General features: G+C 41.3%; 3 protein-coding genes across 4 annotated transcripts; 2 read left to right on the top strand and 1 right to left on the bottom strand.

The window, feature by feature from the left end:
- The first annotated feature begins 608 nt into the window (after positions 1-608).
- mepcea (methylphosphate capping enzyme a) lies at positions 609-7982 on the top strand. Of its 2 annotated transcripts, none has more exons than XM_068715767.1 (5): positions 609-1013; positions 1571-3418; positions 5057-5275; positions 5401-5524; positions 5633-7982. In XM_068715767.1, exons 2-5 carry the CDS (start codon positions 1628-1630, stop codon positions 5665-5667), a joined length of 2169 nt encoding a protein of 722 aa, XP_068571868.1. In that variant the 5' UTR covers positions 609-1013; positions 1571-1627; the 3' UTR covers positions 5668-7982. The 2 variants fall into 2 exon arrangements, with proteins under 2 accessions (XP_068571868.1, XP_068571869.1); XM_068715768.1 differs by having other exon boundaries at positions 609-897.
- Positions 7983-12151: 4169 nt separating this feature from the next.
- defbl2 (defensin, beta-like 2) lies at positions 12152-12723 on the bottom strand. Its single transcript, XM_068716457.1, has 3 exons — positions 12666-12723; positions 12300-12411; positions 12152-12173 (listed from the first exon to the last, which is right to left on the bottom strand). Exons 1-3 carry the CDS (start codon positions 12721-12723, stop codon positions 12152-12154), a joined length of 192 nt encoding a protein of 63 aa, XP_068572558.1.
- A 1519-nt stretch (positions 12724-14242) lies between these two features.
- spag7 (sperm associated antigen 7) lies at positions 14243-17572 on the top strand. Its single transcript, XM_068715770.1, has 7 exons — positions 14243-14363; positions 15195-15262; positions 15488-15576; positions 15671-15755; positions 15846-15935; positions 16260-16416; positions 16533-17572. Exons 1-7 carry the CDS (start codon positions 14279-14281, stop codon positions 16655-16657), a joined length of 699 nt encoding a protein of 232 aa, XP_068571871.1. The 5' UTR covers positions 14243-14278; the 3' UTR covers positions 16658-17572.
- The last annotated feature ends 1340 nt before the right edge of the window (positions 17573-18912 follow it).

Genomic DNA, 18912 nt, shown 5'->3' on the forward strand with positions numbered 1-18912 from the left:
CAGGTCACTCCTCCAACTGTGCAGACAAAAGTGTAAAAAATACCATAACACTGCTGCAAGATGCTGCAATCTTTCTATGTTGTCAAATTCACCCTGAAACATTAACTTCTAGTCTTTAGTCATTAACACACACTAGAAATGACAGTTGTAGTGAAACATCTCAGTAAAATTGTTTATTGACATATTTACACTGACACCTTTATTGATACATTTATATTTGCACTGGCTACATTTGCACTCTTTCTTACTTTGTTCTGCAACTGCTGCACAACAATTTCCCTAGTAAAGTTTTATCTTAATCAAATAAAAATTAGAATATTCAGAAATAACTGGTTCCTGCTTGTGAGTGATGTGTTACCCTGCAATGAACTAGTATATATTTATAGGCCTACTCATAGATATGCACAGTGACTACATGTTGTGTTGAAAGTATATTAAAACAACAGTTATTACAACGTAATGTGATGTTAGGACTGGATAAGTCAATACTTGTGTGTTTCCTCGCATGAGGATCAGTGGAGCTCATTATAATATCCACGGAGCTCTCCTCCTCCCAGTCACACAGATCTCCGCCCCAGTTCATCCTGGACTACAGCTCGGAGCCCGGATGCGCCGCCATGCCGACTCTATCCGCGAATGGAATAATTTATTCACCAACCTGCCCGACACTGGGCGACTAAGGAGTTCACCGAAGAAGTCTTCAAGACAGTTTTGGAAGACAGAGGGAGCCTTTTAAAACCGCGGACAGACTAGCGTTAACTTGCGCGTTCGCGTGGCTCGCCACCGTTTGTGTTGATGTGGACGCTCGCGTGCTAAGCTACGCTAACACGTTAGCTCGACTCGAGAGCGAGTGCGCGCGGCAGTGACAGTCCGGTCGGAGGCGGGGAGAACTGAGAGGTGAGACTGTTACTTTGATGGTGACTACACTGTTGACTGCGTAGAGGTGGCCATCTGCTAGATAGTATCGCCGAATGTGACTCTTTTTCGGGGGAGTCGTGCAGCAGCGTATCGAGGTGGGTACTTGACGGTTTGTCTATTAACGGCTCTTTTTTTGTGGCCGGAGTGGAGCCGAACGTTTTGTCGACGTTTCAGTGTTGTGGCCCGCGAGAGAGAAGCTAGGAGCTAGCATCATGCTAACTAGATAACTGTCCAACACAGGGGGACTCCTAAACTTTTCAGGTCAGTTAACGTTTAACGCCTGAGTTGAGTAGACACGCTTCAAGATGGCAGGATTACCCAATCTGATAATGGCGTAACGTTAACGTTAGTGCAAGAGACTTTACATCTAAAACGGAGACTTTTGTTATTATTCTACCTGTATGTTCGGACATGAGTGGAAGGTAATGGGGTCATCTGGTGCATCCTCTTACTGCAATACAAAGCTATTGAACCACGTGCACTAAAAGTGACCCTCGTCTTTTGAGAATCTCAGAAACATATTCAAATAGTTGTTGGTACATGTGACTTTGTATTGCAGTGCTGACTGTGTGATTGCAGCATAGCTACACTTTAAAAGATTTGTGCTAGTTTTTTAAAATTTATTTGACAGATCTTTTTCTGTGACTTTCAGATCCAGAAAATAAAAAATTCCGTTCCATGTCTGCATCAGCCCTGAAAACCAAAAGAGATGTCTGTTGATGAGGATACTGTAAAAACTGGCAGTCCACATGCCAGCTCAACTTCATCCCTGCAGCTCTCAGAATGCACTGGAGGCTACAGCAATGTATCCGTGATGGTGGAGGGTACAGCAGCCACCCCGGATTTTGCAGCCGCCTGTCCGGTCTCAGGCACCGAAGCCTCACCGAAACACAGCAGCTCGACTGACGTACTCATCAACTTGGACGATGCCGGACAGGGAGCCAGAGGGAACGAGAACAACATCAATCGCAGGAACAGCTTTCATCATTCCAAACAACCGCAACAAACAAAGCTAACGAAGCGGCGCAACACGGCAAACTCTAGTTTCAAGCATCCAACATCTGGCAAGAGGAGACGAAGGGCCAACTCCGAGAGTGACTCTGTTCTGCCGACTAACTTCCTCCTGGGTGGGAACATTTTTGACCCACTGAATCTCAACAGCCTGCTGGACGAGGAGGTCAACAGGGCTCTCAATGCAGAGACGCCCAAATCCTCCCCGCTGCCAGCAAAGAGTCGAGACCCGGTGGAGATCCTCATCCCCAGAGACATCACGGATCCGCTGAACCTTAACAGTGCAGACGGTAGCTTCATGGTGTCCCCCTTCAAGAGCAGTGGTCGGAAGAGACACCGCAACAGACACCATGGAGGGGGAGGTGGGGGTGGTGGTAGTGGGATTTCAACCGCACAGGTAAGCCTCTCGGAATCAGGAAAAAGTGAGGTTAAAACTAGCACCTCTATGCCGCTTCCAGGTATTTTAGCCTCATGTTCTGCACTAGATGTCTCCAAAGAGTCCAGCAGTTTCTCCAGTGTCACAGAGGATTCCCATGAGCACTCGGCTGACAACTCAGCCAGCTGCAAGGAGGAGATGACATCTGTATCTATAGAGGATTCCACTTCCTCCATATCAGGGGCAACAAACCAGCACACAAGCAGACGCAAGCGGAGGCGCAACTCCGGTAAAATGGAGACCCCGGTGACCCATTCTACGCCCATTGGGAGGTCAGGATGTGGCGACAGGAGTTTTGGTACAGGGGGGTCGAGAAATTCTCAGTCCTTCCACACACCAAGGAGTGGTACCAAAACCGTGCCAGGAGGTCGCCAGCAGTCCCACAACCAGGCGAAGGAGCAGCAGAAGAAGAAGTTTCAGTATGGGAACTACAACAAGTATTATGGCTACCGCAACCCTGGCGCCAGTGAGGACGCGCGGGTACGTGTGCTTCGTCCAGAATGGTTTGAAGGTAAAGATGTTCTTGATTTGGGGTGCAACTCGGGCCACCTAACGCTCTATGTTGCCAAAATGCTAAGACCTGCCCGCATACTGGGCCTCGATATTGACAGTGGTCTGGTACACGCAGCTCGTAAGAACATCAGACACTATCTGTCTGAACTACAGACCCAGGAGGCCAGGCATGCAACGCAGGAGAAGAAGAGCACCAAGCAGGGGGAGAGGAATGGAGACGAGAGTCACGCAGACAAGAAGCACAATGACGCCAAGAGCAGGGAAGAAAACGGGAAATCGGTGGAAGGAGAAAGTGGCCCCGCAGAGGCCGGAAATGACAATGGCTCCTGCCGCACAGACGGGGTAGGGACCCAGAGGCCGGTCGGCAAAACAGAGGAAATGGAGCAGGAAGACTGCGATTCGCCTCCCGCTGATCACTCTGTGAGCTGCTCTTTCCCCGTGTCCCTACGGATCTCCAGGGGGCCCATCGCTGCACCCCCACTAACGGAAACATCCACCACACGGCCCGGAGAGTTCCCCTCAAATGTGTCCTTCATCAAGGTAAGACGGCAGCATGAATGAGGTTCCCATATTATGCATCTTGGTATATGATTGTCATTTAGCCTACAAAGGAAAATACATCAAACATGTGCAGTAGATCCTCGACACATTTCCACAACTTTTTGTTGTTTTAATATATTTTGGATCAATGTAAACTTTGAAACATTGCTTACAATTGAATAAAAAATGTTTTTTCTTGTCAGCTAAAGTCTACTCGGCTCCCAGTTAAAAGGACACAGGTTTCCCCCCCTTTATAAGTTAATACAGATGTATAAAGCAATCATTTATCAGTCTCATTTATCTTTACTTTGTCCACCTTTTACGTTTTTGTATCTATTGCACACCTCTATGTGTGTGTTTCCAACCAGAAGCTTACTGTGCCCTGAAGCTGCCAGTGATTTTAAGAACTGAAAGATGGAAGCAGTAAAGAGGAAGCTGTCCTTTTCACCAGGTTGATGTTGCAATGTAGCTGGAAGCATTTTCTAATGCCATGCCGGCCTGTCAATGCCACCCATGGTTGAATATTTGACAAATGTTACGACAGCTTTTCTCTTAAAAAGAAAAGGGTTTTCGTGAAGGTTTTTATTGTGCTAATTTCCATTCAGTTTCTTCGCTCCACTAGCCTTGCGCCTTAGAGGCTTTGTGTAGGCCGCCACATGAATTGGTGAGATGCAGACGCCGTAGTGTTTCATGAATATAATCAATAACTGCCTCCTCCCTGCTACGAGCATTAGAGATAATGGCAGTGCAGCACAGAGCTTATCTTTTTAAAGGAGTGAAAAGCCTCAAGACGACCGCCCGAGCCCCCTCAGCCGGCACTACACAAGATGGATTTGAGGGAGAAATGTCATGCTGCCGATTGTTTGTTTAACAAATCTACCCCGAGCTAACCACTTGGCAGTACCTCCGCGGTCCACTAGATGGCCCTCTGAGGCCACGGCCAAGTGGTTGAGGATATTTGAATTAGGCCCGATCACAACGATATGCGTAAACGTACCATAGAATTTATGGACTTACCCACTAAGATGAATTGTCGAATTATCCGTCGATGCAGAGAAATAAAACGGTGTCTCAGTTAGCAGCTGTGTGGAGCTTCTACTCTACTGGATGTTTCCTGCACATGCACTAAAATGTCCTTTGAGAAATCGATGTCAGCATGAATTCGAACATACTTTAAAATTGTTACAAAGTTCTACGTCTTTGCAAATTACGTTCTTAAATTTTGCCCCTATTAAACGTGCATTAAATGTAACATTGCATTGTGGGATGTAAGTAAACAGAACCTTTGTATATGACAAAATAACAGTTATACTATAAACCTGGGGGTGTGCAGTGCTTATGGCACATATTTAAAGGTTTTATGCATTTATAAATATGTATGGATGTTTTTAAAATATGGTTTAAACTGGGCTATATGTAGCTAATAAATCCTGGTCTATATCAGAGCTAAAGCATAGAGGCAATGTTGAAATTACATCTGTTGCTCAGTGAGATATGCGTCTAATAAACACCAAAATAATAGCTATATGGTTCACTTTTTGCTCAAATTTAACTGGTTTGGTCATAGTGCTGAGTAGCACAGAATAGTTTGTCCATTCCAGTCTGTTTTCCTCACCAAACCTCTTTTTCTCCTTTCAGGCCAATTATGTTCTGGAGAGCGATAATCTTCTGGTGACTCAGCGGCCAGAGTACGACGTGATCATGTGCCTGAGCGTTACCAAGTGGGTTCACCTGAATTGGGGAGACTGTGGCCTCAAGCGGCTCTTCAAGAGAGTCTACAGACACCTCCGTCCTGGAGGCATGTTCATCCTGGAGCCACAGCCCTGGGAGTCCTACGTGAGGAGGAAGAAGCTGACGGTAGGAAACTAAGATGGCGGGTCTGATGATGAAAGCTAATGTACCTGAGATTTACCAGGTGTATTGGTGATTTTTAAAGCCTGGTTTGATTGGTTGAAATATTTGTCCTCCCTCTCATTCGACAGGATAATATTGGCAGGAATTTTCACAGCATCCGTCTCAGACCTGACCAGTTTGCATCGTACCTTACAAGAGAGGTGGGCTTCACCAGTTCTGAGTACCTTGGGGCCCCCAAGTGTTCAATTAGAGGTAATTCACTAATTTTTCAGAGCAAATGTATGCATTTACATGTTGTTCACCACATTAGCTTGATGTCATTTCCATCTTCTTCTTCCCCCCCCCCCCCCATCACAACAGGTTTTCAGAGGCCAATCTACTTGTTTCACAAATGACCGCTCCTGCCTTGAAGATCATTGAATGTGAGTAGCCCGAGCCACCAACACACATACAAGCAAAGCCAGCTGCCCTGGACCGCAAGGAACCATCTGAGTCCTTCACGGTTGCGCCAGCTTTTCAGATGCTGATGATGAAATTCAGAAAGGACAATGGGGACCAAAAGTGGAATTAATTTCGTAAAAGATGAGATCTGCCGAGAAGAGGCACCAGAATCAGAATCCTCTGTGACTACAAATTCTTAAACGGTGTGGAGTGAACTGGGACAGGACTCCACAAAGTGTAACCTGGAGCCAAACATTATAGCTCGGCCCGACTGGAAGAGGTGCTCATCCGATCATTTCCTTGGACTAGCTTAGTGCTAACGATGCTCCGTTTTGATGCACGGCCATAACATGTGTTTGCAAAATCTTTGGCCATATAGCTTTTACTTTTCTAACTTTGTTCGGTGCCACCACATCACCATGCGTTCTACGTATTAGGGTTGGTCCATAGGGCAGACATTGTTCCAGTTGTCCACCATCACCACTTTATCAGGTGATTGATGGTGTGTTCACTACATCAGCTCCATATGACCAACTGTGTGTGTTGCACTTGCAAAACTGCAGTTTACAACTGAATTACAAAAGCCATTAAACAGACTGACATGATGTCTGTAGAAGGCCACACTAGAGTGCAGGTTATGTGTTATGTAGGACACTCTGCCGGCTCCAAAAACTGCTGTAGATCCATATAAATGTGCTCTTAGTGGTTAAATACCTGCATCATGTTTGAAGCCTTAAATCCCGTTGCAACACGCATATAAATGCACATATTTCTGTGAATTTACAACAAATTCCATTGGGCATAGTTTCAGTCTGTCGCTAGTAGCTGATGTATTTGTCCCATCTTCCAACCCTAATATATAGTTTTTGTCATTATTTTTTGCAAAATAGGCCTTAGAGCTGAATTAACATTAAGCTGTCACAGAGCTGTGAAAATGTTTTGTTTTTTTAAAAGGACAATATGAAAATGTCCTAAATTGCACAAACTTACAAACTTAAGGCGCTATGAAGTGAAAAGTGGCTCATCTAAAGTGTTGCACTCAAAACAGCCAAAACATCCAGTGAAATAGTGAATGCTTAACCAAATGTGCAGCCAAGGTTTGTCTGTTTGGGAACAGTTGGCCCCTTAAAAGTGTCATCAAATATTAAATTCTGTCATTAGAAATGGTCTAGGTAGAATGTGAAATTGTGTAGTTTTAGCAGGCCTACTACCACTATGAAAGATACTCAGTGTTGTATCTGAAACCTGACATCAGCTAAACGTTAAATCCATAAGTGCAAGTTCAAAATCAGATTCATACATGTTCCGTAAAAGAGTTTTGGCTGTTTTGAACGCATGACATCACTTCATGGGCTCTTTAAGCCTTTTCGACGCTCCGTGCTAATGACGGGGAGCATATTTGAGCTGCGCTGACACCCGGGTGTCGACTTAGCTCAAGATAATTCAGAACAGACACCAAAAGGACTCGTTAGCGAGGTAAATCTGAAGCATGCAGTAATTTATTGTTTTAATGACAGTAAAGCCATAGCCCTACCTTTTATATGTCAACAATAACAGGGAGCAGAGGCCTGTCATTTAAGATGTGTTACTGTCTCTTTAATGCTGTATAAATCATGAGATCATCACTATAATTTAAACAGCATTAGAATCACTGTCTAGCTCCAGAGTTGGACTGAACTTCTGTCAGGCTGAAACATTTTTTTATATATTTGTAGACAATTGTTTGTTACTAAAAGTAATGAAATATATCCATACGATTTTTACCAAATTTAAATATTGAAATGCTGTTGTAGTGACTGCCAAAATATTGTATGGGTCTTCTGTTCTTGAATTTGACAAAATATGCCGTCTTAGTCTTTGGCCCAACGAGGAGCGTTCTGTGTTTTTACTGGTGTGCACTGAGCACTGCTCATCTCCAATGTTTCATTGTGACCGGTTCAATCATACTAGTGGAGGAGATGATGGAAAAAGATATATTTCTATTTTAGTAAGTGATCAATGTAAATACGTTTGCAAAGATTTGTTTTACTGTTGTCAATATTGAGTTCATAACTGCTTTTGTTATTTTCCAGTGGATGTTGTTTTTTTCTCAAATGTTCGCTGCCAATTTTTGAGTGAGTCTGAGTTTTTGTCCTAAAACGCACCGCTAATCCAGCTCTGTAACAACAAATGAAAATGTACGTTCTGATATGTTTGCTTTGTTCTGTCCTGGCAGGCACATGGATTGTTAGATTGGCTCTTTATTTTTTTATAAACTGTTTGAAAGGAGTGTTGTTGTCGATGCACTCTTATTCCACTTCGTTTGACATGTTAAAGAGATTTTATTACTTTTTCTTCCATACGTTGTGGAGCACTGATTAATCTATAACATGAAGCGTCGGGTTACATTTTGGATTGAAGGAGAACCGGCTTAAACCTCAGTTAACCCATCAGACAGTTTCATTTTTTAGCTAAGACAATCAGATTCTCAGGCTTAGATCAGCCCGATGCTGTAATTGTGAGGGCAGTTTGCATAATTGACAAAAGCTTTCCTTATTGAGTATTTTATTTGAGAAACAAATAGTTAGTAGCTAGTTTGTGCATTGCCGCTAATGTGAAAGATTCCACCTCACTGTCTCAGCAGCAGTATCTTCAGATTTTGACAATGTTTGTAAAAGATATAAAAACCTTGTTTCAACATGGTTTAATGCAGGTGAGACATATTGCTATTTCAAATGTGTTCTAGTCTTGTACAACACAGTTTTGTGCAATATTTTTTGTAATTCTGCCCTTTTAAAGCCAGCAAAAAAGCATTCCAAGAAATGGATTGAATGAATTACAGCATTTGGTTATCTGGCTTTTTGCTGAGAGAAAAAGCTTTTCTGGGTTTTATTAAACAATCATATGCAGATAATTTAGTAATTCTGCAACAGACCTGGATGCCGGAGACGATAAACTTCACGTTCAACACTATGCTCACATTTTCTAAAGTTGAACTCAACCTAATCACTAAAATCCCAGAGACTTTAGCAGAGATATGTTCTGCGATAGCTCATCTTTAAAACCTGCACATACAGCTGGATTATAAGAACTGAGCAGCATCAGATGATAACATATTTTGTGATAAAACGGTGGTCGTGCTGACATTTGCATATCTGCTCCTCATTTATTAGAAGTTGTCTAAGATGGAAGAACATAAAGTTGTTCTACTGTATTAAAACAGTAAAACTGTGTTTCTTAAACAAAAAGACCTAAATCTTTTTGTACTGCAAAAATGCATAAACTCAAGGGGTGTATGAATTTTAAAAGATGCTCAAATTCACCTCTTGGTGTTGAATTTGCACTGAATTAAACAACTTTAGTACTTTTTTGCAGTTGATGTTTTATCATAACCCCCCCCCCCCCCCCCCTCGTCAAGGAAGCTTTTAGCTGTTATGCCTCTGAACAACAAGCTATATCTGAATGTTTCTCTGTTTAACATTAAAAGCAGTTCCAAATTTGGTTGTTCAATATTTGACTATACAGCACCTCATTAGGCTATTTAACTGAAGTAGAATTTTTGGGTGGAAGTAGGCACAGGCAGTCATTTATGGGCTGTTCTTTAGATGTATCTTTGTACCATTAATACAGATCTATTGTGTGGTTCTGTAATGCATGTTGGTACCTTCCACATCTTCAAAAGTCGCTCTGATGAGCAACAAGTGGCTGAGTTCTACCCGTAGATGATCTTATTGAGGCGATCGTCACGGCGTCTGTAAAGAGGTTAGTAACCTACTTCAAAGGAAGCGGTGAGTTTAAAAGTAAATCCTTCATCTGCAAACAGGTCAGGTAGATTTGATGTCACCGCGTGATCTATTACTGTGTTCTGCTCCTGTATAAAGGGAATTGTTATATTATGCCGTCTGTTTCCCTATAAAAGTCTACGTGACGATCAGACACAAAGACCTACAGCCCAAAGTTTGGTTGGATCAGGGTGTGAACACAAATGACAAAGCCTGTACATTATAATACAAGCCAATACAACAGCATCTTAATGATTGTGTTTATTGCGGGGCTATTGTCGTGGATCGCAAAGTACTGAACAGATGTTATTCTGTTGTGCAGCACAATGGCATCAGTAAGTATTCATCCGTATTCATTCTGTGGTTAGAAATACTCGATTCAAAATGTTTTATTATCGTGCCAAGAGCGTCCCCACACAATCGTTATTCATTTACAGACATTACTCATGCTCATGAACGCTGTGATGCTGTAAATTGACTTGTTTCCTTAATATTATATACAAATTTCAGAGCAAAAAACAAATGAAGTGTAAAGGAAAGGAGCTCAGACGATTGCAGTGAGAAACAGACTTGAGGTGTAGAAACATTTGCTGTACGTTGAGCTGACAGAAGACCTGAAGGTGCATTTTAACAGAGCCTCAGAGATCCTTTACCAGGACAACCGTCCGCAGCGCTCCATCAATCAGGCCTTTATGGTTGTAAAAGTACAACACTCATGACATCGGAAGGCCTGTGAGACTGGTCAACACAAAGGGCCTTTTAGAAAATATTCTCTGTAGTGCTCTGACTCACTGGAGACTCACCATTTATCTCAACAGGGACCGGAATCACACAGCCGAGTGGTTTCAGGACAAGTCTGGACTCCTGAGATTTCTGTCTCTTTGTCTTTATAGTTGAGGAAATGGAAGTTGTAAACCGGTATTTTTGTTATGGTCAGGCTGTAAACTTGCACTGCTCCAACTGGTGAAGTAGAGATCATTTTATTTTATTGACTAATAATTATTTTTTTGAGCTCTAACTCTTAATGCCGAAGCAGAAGATATACTTAAAAAACTTGTACATGATAGGTTTATATGAATAAATGGTATTTATATACTGTGTACTAAAATGTATATATGTATAAGTTAAAGTTAATCATTGAGGCTTTTACACATTTCTTTATTATGTCATGTTTTTAATGATTTATGATTACATCGTTCTATGGTATTATGAGCATCAATATAACAATCGATCAAAACATAAACAATGATACCATTAAAGTTAACCCAAATTTAAAGGCCAAATTAGAACAGGTATGTTAACTTTTGCAGTCAAGACACTATTGTTACAGCCAAGTGTCGGATCTGTGATTTTCTCTCTAATGAATGACATTTTATTTTGAGACTTGAGGAACTGCACCCCTCAGCAGGACTTACTTGCGCTGCATTAGAATATGTCTGTGATTCCTCCTCAACTTCAAAAGCGCCCACAGCATCTTCCAACCCTTGTTTCTCTGCAGTGATACAGTTCTACATGGCTACAGTTTAAAAATACATCCATCCTGTGATAACTTTCTCATTTAAGCTGTCGGCTTTGTTGAAGACAGACAGCCTCATGTAAACAGGTTCGTGGCGGGTTACCCCCTTTGTAGTTTGGTCACGCTGCGCTGTCTGAATAGCACAAAGATTCCACCCAGATGACAATGCAGAGCACAATACAGCGGCTCATGTTTACAAATAGCATCCATCCCTTTAACACCTACTAGTCTGGGCCAGCCATCAACCATCTTCAGACCCTGGCTTTGTTGGCTCTGCTACATATCAAAATGATAATAAAATGTTTGAATGATATAGTTACTTGGTTACTAAATGTCAGCATTTAGTGTGTCCTGTAATGTTGTTCCTCAAACCAAGGTGAGTGTATTTGTTTCCAGCTGGCATGTCACTTTTTAACAAAATGGAACGTGAATGTTGGATTGTGACGTTGTCCGTCTGTTCCAGACAGTGTTGTCCAGACAGACAGAGTGGTGAGATGACATTAACGCAGACAGGAGACATAACACTTCATTCACAAAAGCTCTATTCCATCACAGCTATTTGGGTCAGTCACCTGACCGTTATTGTGTCATGTCTGTGCAGCAATGAGCAAAAACATGCCGGACTCATTTCCATGCTTCCAAGTCAAGACGGTAAAGGGCTGCAGAGTTAGTGTTTATGCTATATTTGAGCTTTTTTAACATGTAAATTGAAATAATTACTTTGAAATCATATTTGGGGAATTAAAGCTGATGGTGATTATTATTGTTATTATTATAACTTAACAGCAACAAACCCAAGCATCAGTCAATTTATTTTTTAATGCATTTATTGGCAACACTGCATTTCAGAGAGCTGAACTGACTGTTCACAAAGCATTGATGTTATTAAATGTGAGATACAGGATCAGTCACACTCCGTTTCAGGCAACGATAAGAGATCTATGAGCAACAGGATTGCAGCTGCAGATCTAATCTAACTAGATCTAACTAAATAAAGTCCACTTCAAAAGCACTCATTGTCAGATTCCACTGCACGTTTGAAGTCCAAGAGTGGGAGTAAAGCTGTTAAAGTGGTTCATCCAGAAGAATGGGTTCGGTTACCAGGATTTCAACTGCCGGCTGTACTGAAGATGTCCGGCTCCATGCTGGTGCATGCAGGTGCTAAGACCGCACAGCACAGCACCTGAAAATTAGCACAGTACAACTTAGCTTAAGTCTAACAATCAGCAATCATTTGCATAGTTTTGTATTTGCAATAAAAGTACAAATATTCCAATGTTGTGCACGGTTCCGATCTTAGCAGTCTTGCCTGTATCTTCGAGGGCAACCGTGATGACCAACGATGTACTCCTGAGCATAGCAGAACCGTCTGCAGAGTCCTCTATACCCACATGTCCAGTACTGCATTTCTGGATCGTTGCCTGTAAATAATTGTTTAAAAAAAAATCTTAAATATGTTCCCCACATTCCTGATCAACTTTGCATAAACTGTCATCACAACAAATCCATTCATCTTGAAAAGAAGTTATTAAGAAAACTGTAAAGTTGTGATGTCATCATTTAATTTGACTTCTCCTCAAAAAAAAGCCCAGTGTAGTCTGAGCATCTGCCACATCCTGATTTGCTTGATTTGGTCTCACACAGTAATAAAATGGGGTGTATCCACGTTGCTTACCCTCCCCGACTGCGAGCATCAGGAGAAGCACAAGGAGAACCAAGCTCAGTCCCTTCATGTTTGGGTACCAATAAGCATCCAGACAGTGTTGTTGACAGGCTGATGCTGCATTTATACAGCATTTCAACCACGGGGGAGGAGTCCGTCGTGCTCTGTCCAAATCACAATAACAAAGTATCGCTGAATGATGGCAGTCTGAGGCCTGTAGGTCAGGACTATCAGCTTACTCAGCTCAGTCAGCAGCTGCAGCTTCTTGAGGATTTAAGATTGCATTTAAGCATTTTACAAAGTGTCATACTGTCATTTTGTGTGCTCGGTGTGCATAACAATACTTTATTATTCAACCTGCTCTGTGATGTAGAGACGCTGTAAATGATCTGTTCTGTTCACCAGAACACAGAAACACAGAAAGTTCTTTTGAATTGTACTTACATACACCCCCTGTGCCTGTACCACAAAGGACTCCTTCAAAAGAACAAGCCCTCCGAAAGTTATAAGTACAGGTGAAATACTAGTGAACCTGTTTGTTTTAGACACAGTAAGCAGCACAATGCTGTCTGTCCGGCTGTGCTTTCAGGGCTGCCCTCTGTTCGACCACTGCTCTGCCCACATCTGAATATGGCAGTAGTTCATGCGTTATTGCTGATGCTGTGAAACGACAATCAAACAGCACAAAACACTCTGCTCCAGTGACACAGGGGAGGATTGTTAACAAAACAATAACAACACAAGGCATAGACACACAGACATGTACTTGTGCAGCATGCCCCCTAGTGCATATGTACACACACATGTGTACAGAGAAATCACCTTTAAGGGACTAATCATGATCTAATCTGTGTGATTACAAAAATTTGTTTTCAACCTAGCCTAGCAGCCTAAATGACTATGAATGAAGCACAGGGCAGCAACAAGTAAAACATAAAAGCAACTTTCCTTAAGAAGAGTAAAAACATACTCAAGTTACCTCATCTCAAATCACATGACTGCAACTACCATTGTAAAAATGTCAATCAGTGAAAAAGAAATAGAGAAATTAAATTATTATTTTCTTACTAATGAATGACCTATAATATAGATTTACGGTCACTCTGGATAACTTTTGTGCTGAAAGTACACCCATCTGATCAGTTTAAATCACGTTGTGTGGTAGCAAATAGTGCAGAAATACTACTACACCACAATGAATACCCTCCATTCAAAATCGTAATTAAAACAAAAATTGCACTTATTATAGCTTATATTTATTATTGGGTTTTATTCCTGATTCATTATTATCTAAGTGGCATTTGAATGGTGTCTAGTTGACATTAGCGCTGATTTATTGTTGGATAGTTTCCTCCAAAACAAGGCACCTTTTATAAACTGACGTATACATCTTTGATATAAAGTAGTATAACATAGAAATAGGCCTAGTCAAGCAGAAGAAGCAGTCGACTTACTTAAATTCCACCACTGCTTGATATAACGTCCTGGTACACAGGATGGCGACACGTGTTTTAGACGCCGGTTATTCAATCCAGCGAAGAAGAACTCTGGACATCTGCGCGTGCGCAGTTCCGTCCAGCTGCCGCCAACAACAACTTGCACGGCTTTCCCCCCCTCATTTCAAGATGGCGGACCTCCTAGGCTCAATCTTAAACTCGATGGAGAAGCCTCCAACAGTCGGCGACCAGGAAAGCCGACGAAAGGCTCGAGGTACACTATGATTTGCCAAAATAACAGCTCGTTTTGCGGTAGTTTGAAGCGGTTGAAATGGAAACGATAAGGGACTTAGATGTGTGTCAAGTAAGCACTGTGGGTCCTGTTTTAACGGAGCGCGCAGGTCCTGCAGTCTGCCGCAGAACTAAGGTCAGGGTCTGGACTAGTGATGTGGGAAGCTGAGCTTTCTGAAGCACTAATGGAAATGGTTTTCACCGTGTCGAAGCATCAGTCAAAATGGCGATATCTGCTGGCCAGATCCATGATGTGTCGATTAACTCTTAAGACCATAATCAAACAGCCAGTCAGACTACATGTGGTACTACTGTTGCTGTACTACAAACCTGCTCAAAGCACCATGTAAACACCGAGCACTGTATCATCTGCAACAATCTGTCTCCTGGATGTTGACACGTCATAGCATTCAACAGTGGTCTGTCTTTATATAAACATGTACTGTAAGCCTGTATTACCTCCTGTTCTCTCTGCCAATACATTCACAGCTTTGACTTTTCACAAACCATTATCTGCAGCCATTGTACTGTATGTAGACAAAATAAAGTGACCAAATCTGTTTCATTAACTGTCATGAGATGCCTACCAATTAAACATCAGAGGCTTTAGACACCTGCAACAAATAATAGGATTTACTTTCCCTGAATGATCCGGAAATGTGGTTTTGGGAGTAGAGCAGTTCTGTCCCTTTTTATTAGCCTTTTTCATGACTTCAGTCTTTGACAAAGTAAGCTGGCCGGTTGTAGCTGCAACACTATGTGATCTACGGAAACTTTACAATTATTAAATGTATTTATGTTCTTTTTTTTCAAGAGCAAGCAGCAAGACTCAAGAAGATGGAGGAAGATGAGAAAAGAAAGAAAGCAGATTTCAGGAAAAAAGTGAGTGTTTCATCTGATACATGTTTATATACTGTATACACATGTGGCCTCTTTACTAGGCACACACCACAACAATGTAATGTAATGCAATATAAATGAACTTCTATGACAACCTCAAGAATAACATTCCAGGCATCACTGAAGTATAGTTTGTGACAGACCTTGCATTAGATTGTAAAAAGTGTTGAATCACACAGACTGTTTCTCTCTACGTCGCTTGTCTAGATGGAGAAAGAAGTGTCGGATTTCATTCAAGACAGTTTACAGCAGAAACGAAAATACAATCCTATGGGGAAGATTGAAAGGAGTATATTGTAAGTAGTTCCTTCAGATAAATACAATAAGCTCCTTTATGAAAGAAACCTGACATATAGCATCATATGCACACATTTCTTTACGGTGTCATAGGCATGATGTTGCAGAGGTGGCTGGTCTGACTTCATTTTCTTTTGGGGAGGACGAGGAGAGCCGCTACGTCATGCTTTTCAAGAAGGTCAGAAAATGTTGCTTTTTAATCCAGCGTTGGGTAATAATGTAATAATATGGGGGAAATGTGACTGATCTCCACTTTGTGCTGAGGCAGGAGTTTGCTCCGTCTGATGAGGAGCTGGAAGCCTATCGCAAAGGAGAGGAGTGGGATCCCAAGCTGGCCGAGCAACGGCGAAGACTAAAAGTAAGACCGGATGTTCTTTTTGTCTTTCAGCGAGACATGCGCCCCTTTACATGAATCTGATCAGTCTCATGTGTGAATAAGCACCGTCGTCACTTTCACGTAAAAGTCACAGCGGTTATCCTACTAGATCGGAAAAGCTATAAAAGATCCCTATAATAGATTTTGTAATAAATAGATTGACAGTCTTCATCTCTTATGCACAAAGAACATACATTTTGTACAGATTCAACACAGAAACACCCAAGCATTGCTGTTGTTAACGGGTTGATTTATCCTTGATTTTCCGTCAAAAGTCTCAGACGTTTTGTTTCCTCTTCGCTGCAGGAACAGGCTGCGTTGGAGGAAACAGCATCCAGTCAGACAAAGAAGCCAGAAACGTGTCCCAACTCCAACTACAGAGACAAGTACAGCCACCTGATCGGCACCTCAGCTGCAAAAGATGCAGCACATACACTAGAGGCGAACAGCGCTTATGGCTGCGGTGAGTAAATGTTGTTGCGTTCATCACTGCGATTGCTTCTGCCTCACTTAAATTCACATCGCAGATCTCCTCCTGCGTCTGTATTTACTCTTTATGTTGGTGTTCTTCTCTCTCAGTGCCGGTGGCCAATAAGAGGGACACTCGCTCCATAGAGGAAGCCATGAATGAAATCAGAGCGAAGAAACGGCAGAAGCAGGAGGGCGACTCAGCGGCGCAGAGCAGCAGCAGCAGCAGCTCTTGAGTCTCCACCATTTCTGCTGTGTGTGTGTGTGTGTGTGTGTGTGTGTGTGTGTGTGTGTGTGTGTGTGTGTGTGTGTGTCTCCGCCTTAGTGCGTTTGTGTACATGGTGTAATTCATCCTATAATGCAATATCTTGTACTTCAGACATTTAAGAAGTATAACTTAAACAACAGGTGTTGAATCCAGTGTATATACCACTGTCTGTCTTAGACTGTGTTGAAATCCTGTTTAGTGGAGGATACTCAGGTGAGTCCGATCCAGGAGGTGGATTTCCATACGTGTTTAACATTTGCTTGTGACGTTAATTATCAATGTTCTCACACAGATTATTGGACATACAGTATGAGGAACCTGTTTTTAGTAAATAAAAACAATGTGTCTCGATGGTTAGCTACCTAAAAACACCCCGATACCTTCATACATAAACCTTTAAACGATTGGCATGTTTGATACAGATGTGCATTTAAGTGACATTTTTATTAGGTAATCATTTTGAGCCGTGGTCCAGATGAAAATTTTGTGCAGCTTTTAAAAGGGGAATGCCATCTAATGACCAGCTTTTGGTTACATTTTTGGGGATTTTAATCTTGGTCTCGACCTGTTTCAGATCTTTGTAATGTTGGAAGCATGCCATTTCCTCCATATCAAGAGGAAGCTCATTTTAGAAAATTCAGTTTTGTGGGTTTTAGGAATTCTGAATGAAACTGTTTCTTCAAACTAAATGTTTTATTATTAAGCCTGTTGATGGCTGGCGATATGTAGGGAGCAGAAGTACTGGACTCATTGTAGGAATATTGGTCTCATCTTTTTTGTTTGTCATATCGTCAAGTACGTTTGTAGGGATCTTAATGTCATTTTAACATGGTTGCACTGTTAAATTCCCCCATGTGTATTAATAAATGGAGAACAGTATTAAGTTGTTGTCTTTATGGTGCCCTCATTTCTTTGTAGCCTAATGTTTAGCTGTTTGTTAGCTGTTAGCTGTTTTCAGACTGGTTTTGTTGCCTATCAATAATATTTAATCCAATACAACACAAAATACAGGTTAGAAACTGACTGGAAGAGAATGGTGAGTGATTTTCTTGTTATCTAACCTTATTATGGATATTCATGCCAATGATATGTTGGAATATCACTTTGTAAAGGTCTGCATGTAAGCTAGCCATGAAAATGGCATTTTTGAATAGCTGTTATTTTTTTACATGGCATTTCAAACGAGCACAGTCAGTCCACTGAGCCGCTTCACTCAAAACATTCATGAAAATGATGCAAGTTTTCTTTCATGTTTTGGTAGTCATATTGTGTCTGTTACTCGGATGGAACAGCTGCACCAAGAACCTGCTTCTAAAAGGAGAGAGGCTGGAGGAAAACAGAAAGAACTGGAGTTTCTTGTGAAATTACGCATATTGGAGAAGTCTGAGTGTGTGTGTGCCAAGGCCAAAGATTACAACAACAAAAATACAAAATATGATCAGAACAAAGTCGCTTCCACTCCTCTCCAATGTCCTCTACCACTCAAAGGACAGCATCGTGACTGACCATATATAAGTTAAAGGGATAGTTTGGGTGTTTTGAAGTGGGGTTGTATGAGGTGCTTATTCATTGGTACCTACAGTAGATGATGGTCGGCAAGCCCCTAGTTTGTAAAAACAGGCAGGAGTACCGATGCAGGAGCAAAGCATTCTGCTGTGCACGGGCAGCAGCCAACTGTATTTTACCCACCTGAAAGAAAGGCCTAGCTGAAAAGATCAATATCAACCCCAATATTCTATACATAGCCAGCACTTTTTTTTTTAGGTTAGCCACTGCAAAAAGCTTTGCTGCTACTATCACTTTTTTGACTTGCTATAATTGACTTTTTTATAACTTTTTCGACATAATATAAAATGACTTTTTTGACGCACAATACTATGACTTTGTAACAATTTTTTTCAACATACTATAATTTGACTTTTTCCACATAATATGCTATGACTTGTTTATGACTTTTTTTTTACTATACTACAACTTTTCTATGACTTGTTTATGAATTTTTTCGACATACTATACTATAACGTTTTAATAACCTTTTTCAACATACTATACTATGACTATTATTTTTTTGGACTTAATATAATATACATTTTAATTACTTTTTCGATGTACTATCCTATACGTTTTTTCAAAAATAATATAGTATTACGTTTTTGAAATACTATATACTATGACTTTTTTTTACATTTTTTAATATATACTATAATATTACTTTTCTATGAC

The sequence above is a fragment of the Cebidichthys violaceus genome, unplaced genomic scaffold, assembly GCF_023349555.1.
Source record: "Cebidichthys violaceus isolate CVI_PGR_0920_01 unplaced genomic scaffold, fCebVio1.0.p SCAF_20, whole genome shotgun sequence".
Taxonomy (NCBI): domain Eukaryota; kingdom Metazoa; phylum Chordata; class Actinopteri; order Perciformes; family Stichaeidae; genus Cebidichthys; species Cebidichthys violaceus.

Excerpts from the sequence above, each read along its gene's own strand:
- defbl2 (XM_068716457.1), bottom strand. The coding sequence starts at position 12,723 with ATGAAGGGACTGAGCTTGGTTCTCCTTGTGCTTCTCCTGATGCTCGCA. Across the intron at positions 12,412-12,665 it reads GATGCTCGCAGTCGGGGAGG|GCAACGATCCAGAAATGCAG; the intron begins GTAAGCAACGTG and ends AATTATTTACAG. Across the intron at positions 12,174-12,299 it reads GGTTGCCCTCGAAGATACAG|GTGCTGTGCTGTGCGGTCTT; the intron begins GCAAGACTGCTA and ends GCTAATTTTCAG.
- mepcea (XM_068715767.1), top strand. The coding sequence starts at position 1,628 with ATGTCTGTTGATGAGGATACTGTAAAAACTGGCAGTCCACATGCCAGC. Across the intron at positions 3,419-5,056 it reads CAAATGTGTCCTTCATCAAG|GCCAATTATGTTCTGGAGAG; the intron begins GTAAGACGGCAG and ends TTCTCCTTTCAG. Across the intron at positions 5,525-5,632 it reads CCCCAAGTGTTCAATTAGAG|GTTTTCAGAGGCCAATCTAC; the intron begins GTAATTCACTAA and ends CCATCACAACAG.
- spag7 (XM_068715770.1), top strand. The coding sequence starts at position 14,279 with ATGGCGGACCTCCTAGGCTCAATCTTAAACTCGATGGAGAAGCCTCCA. Across the intron at positions 15,756-15,845 it reads ACGTCATGCTTTTCAAGAAG|GAGTTTGCTCCGTCTGATGA; the intron begins GTCAGAAAATGT and ends GTGCTGAGGCAG. Across the intron at positions 16,417-16,532 it reads GAACAGCGCTTATGGCTGCG|TGCCGGTGGCCAATAAGAGG; the intron begins GTGAGTAAATGT and ends CTTCTCTCTCAG.